This window comes from Phalaenopsis equestris, unplaced genomic scaffold (assembly GCF_001263595.1).
Source record: "Phalaenopsis equestris unplaced genomic scaffold, ASM126359v1 Scaffold225841, whole genome shotgun sequence".
NCBI classification, from domain to species: domain Eukaryota; kingdom Viridiplantae; phylum Streptophyta; class Magnoliopsida; order Asparagales; family Orchidaceae; genus Phalaenopsis; species Phalaenopsis equestris.
In genome coordinates this window covers 171,395-173,903 of record NW_018243875.1, presented here as the reverse complement: position 1 = coordinate 173,903, position 2,509 = coordinate 171,395, and the positions used below count along the sequence as shown (strand labels likewise).

Sequence of the window (2,509 nt, the reverse complement as noted above, 5' to 3'; positions counted from 1 at the left end):
GCAAATGCTTAATATCTATCACAATTTTTCTATGCACCTTATTTAAATACACTTATTGAATGATAGTTTTTAAATCCAACTTAAGCTAACTAATTTAAATTTTGAATTCATCAAACCATTGAAAATAATTTAATTGAATGTAAACCCTATCATACCAAACAATTTTCAGGATTTAAACCAACTAGGATTAACTAAATTCGGATTTATAAGATTAAGTAAATTCTATTTAAATTCAATTTTCCTTGTAACCGAACAGCCTTAAGTGCTTTCCAATGTGTGGTTTATCATAAGAATTGAAATATTTATAAATAGACAAATTTTGGCCGAATGTATCACCAATAATCCTGACAAGAACACACTCCATCTTTGAAGTGGTGAAACCTATTCCTATCTCTCACAATAATCTCTCTTTCAAAAACTTTTGATATAAACTTGGACACATCATGACAATCCCAACAAACCCTGAGGTTCTTCACAATCCTGATGGTTAAACCTTCCTTGAGGACAATAAGCCCATATGCAATTGCCAGTTTCTCACTATGCCAAAAAAGAGCATTCTCTTTCTCCTCTTCCTCAATGTCAAATAACACTTCATTAGTTTTGGCTTCATAGCCAGCTAGTTTCAGCCTCCAATTAATCTCTCCCAGCATGATCTCAATCTCCCGATACATTGGATGAGATTTATCCCCAACAAAGAACTCATGAACAGTACCAGCAACCTCAATCACACTGCAACCAGGTTCTTTCCTAACTCCCTTTGCCTTCATCAACTCCCGCACATTGCTGACTCCCTTCCAATTCCTGGAGTCAGCATATATGTTTGACAAAAGCACATAAGCCCCATCATTCATTGCTTCAAGCTCCAAAATTTTCTTTTGGGCAAGTTCTCCCAACTCGATGTTTCGATAGATTTTGCATGCATTAAGCAGTGCTCCCCAAGCTCCAGTATGGGGATTACAAGGCATAGATTTAATGAACTGCAAAGCCTCTTCTAGTCTCCCAGCTCTGCCATACAAGTCCACCATGCACCCATAATGCTCAGGCCAAGGCTCAATACCGTATGTACTCTTCATCAAATCAAAGTACCGAAGCCCCCTATCAACCAAACCCGACATGCTACACCCACGAAGAACTGAAACAAATGTGATTTGATTGGGCTCTAACTTCTCTTTCTCCATGAGCTCAAAGACCTCAATGCACTGTTTGCCTGCTCCATTCATAGCAAGACCACTCATTGCACTGCTCCAAGTGTACACATTCTTCTCAGGCATGGACTCGAACACTTCCATAGCTCTCCCGACACAACCACACTTGGAATACATATCTATGAGCGCAGTACCAAGTTCTACAGTCAGCTGAATTCTCTTCTTCTGAATGTATGCATGCGCCCATCTTCCCTGATCTAATGCTCCCAGGTTGGCACAAGCAGTGAGGACTGAAACCATGGTGGCCTCACTCACACTCACACCCTCACCCTGCATCACTGAAAATAACTCCAAAGCCTCTCTACATCGACCCACATTTGAGTACCCGGCTATCATTGCGTTCCAGGAGATAGCATCTCTGTGAGGCATTTCCTCAAACATCTTACGAGCAAACTCAATCTCACCAGAGGCTGCATAGGCACCGATCATGGCAGTCTGTGTGACAACATCAGGGTTCAGTATTCCTTCAAATATGCGGTGACAAGCAGTGCTGGAACGAAAAGAGGAGTACATGTGGATGAGACCACTCTGGACGTGTGGGTCGTTGGCATGGCCTCGCTTGAACGCAGCGGCATGAGCGGCCGCGCCAATACAGACAGAGGTGAGATGGGCGGAGGCACGGATTAGGAAGGTGAAAGTGAAGTTGTCGGGAGAGAGGGAAGGGGATTGGAGGACTTGGCGGTAGTAGCTGAAGCCTTCGAGAGGGTTAAATGGGGGTTTGGAATGGGCGCGAATTAGGGAATTGAGGGCAAAGATGGTGGGTGAAGAAGGCGAGTAGTCGAGGATTTGGCGGGAGTAGGGGAGATGTTGAGGGTTGTTCTGAGAGAGGGCGAGGACTGAGATGAATTTGGAGAGGAGAGGAGGATCGCCGAGGTGGCCACGGACAAGGAGCTGAGCGTGTATTTGGTGAAGTTCTTTGATGGTGGAGGTTGGTTCCAGGAGAGTGAGAGGGTTAGATGCAGTGGTCCGGAGGGAAGAGATCATCAGGTTCAGAAGGAGGGAATGGCAATGTTAGGTGCGAGAAAAAAGAAAAGTTGAATTAGAAGGCATAAATATTCATGAGGCGTTGAGGTACGTTCGGATTGTACTAATATTCCGTCGTGTTATAAAAATATTTCATCTATAAAAATTAAGGTGTTATTCGAGTATTATGCGATGTTAATCGAATATTTTGTTGTGTTATTGGAATATTCCCTCACATTACTTGATTTGGGGTTGAAGTGTTATTAGAATATTCCACCGCGTTACTTGATTTGAGGCTGTGCTATTCCAATAACATAGTGGAAATTGAAATCAAATCAAGT

The 2,509-nt window shown here is 42.8% G+C and overlaps 1 protein-coding gene across 1 annotated transcript; it reads right to left on the bottom strand.

Moving 5' to 3' along the window:
- Positions 1–282: 282 nt before the first annotated feature.
- Positions 283–2,210, bottom strand: LOC110037847 (putative pentatricopeptide repeat-containing protein At5g40405). The gene has a single exon (XM_020742574.1). The coding sequence runs from the start codon at positions 2,187–2,189 to the stop codon at positions 333–335; it is 1,857 nt and encodes a 618-aa protein (XP_020598233.1). The 5' UTR covers positions 2,190–2,210; the 3' UTR covers positions 283–332.
- Positions 2,211–2,509: the final 299 nt, after the last annotated feature.

Bases quoted from the DNA above. Each gene is read 5' to 3' on its own strand.
- LOC110037847 (XM_020742574.1), bottom strand. From the start codon at position 2,189: ATGATCTCTTCCCTCCGGACCACTGCATCTAACCCTCTCACTCTCCTG.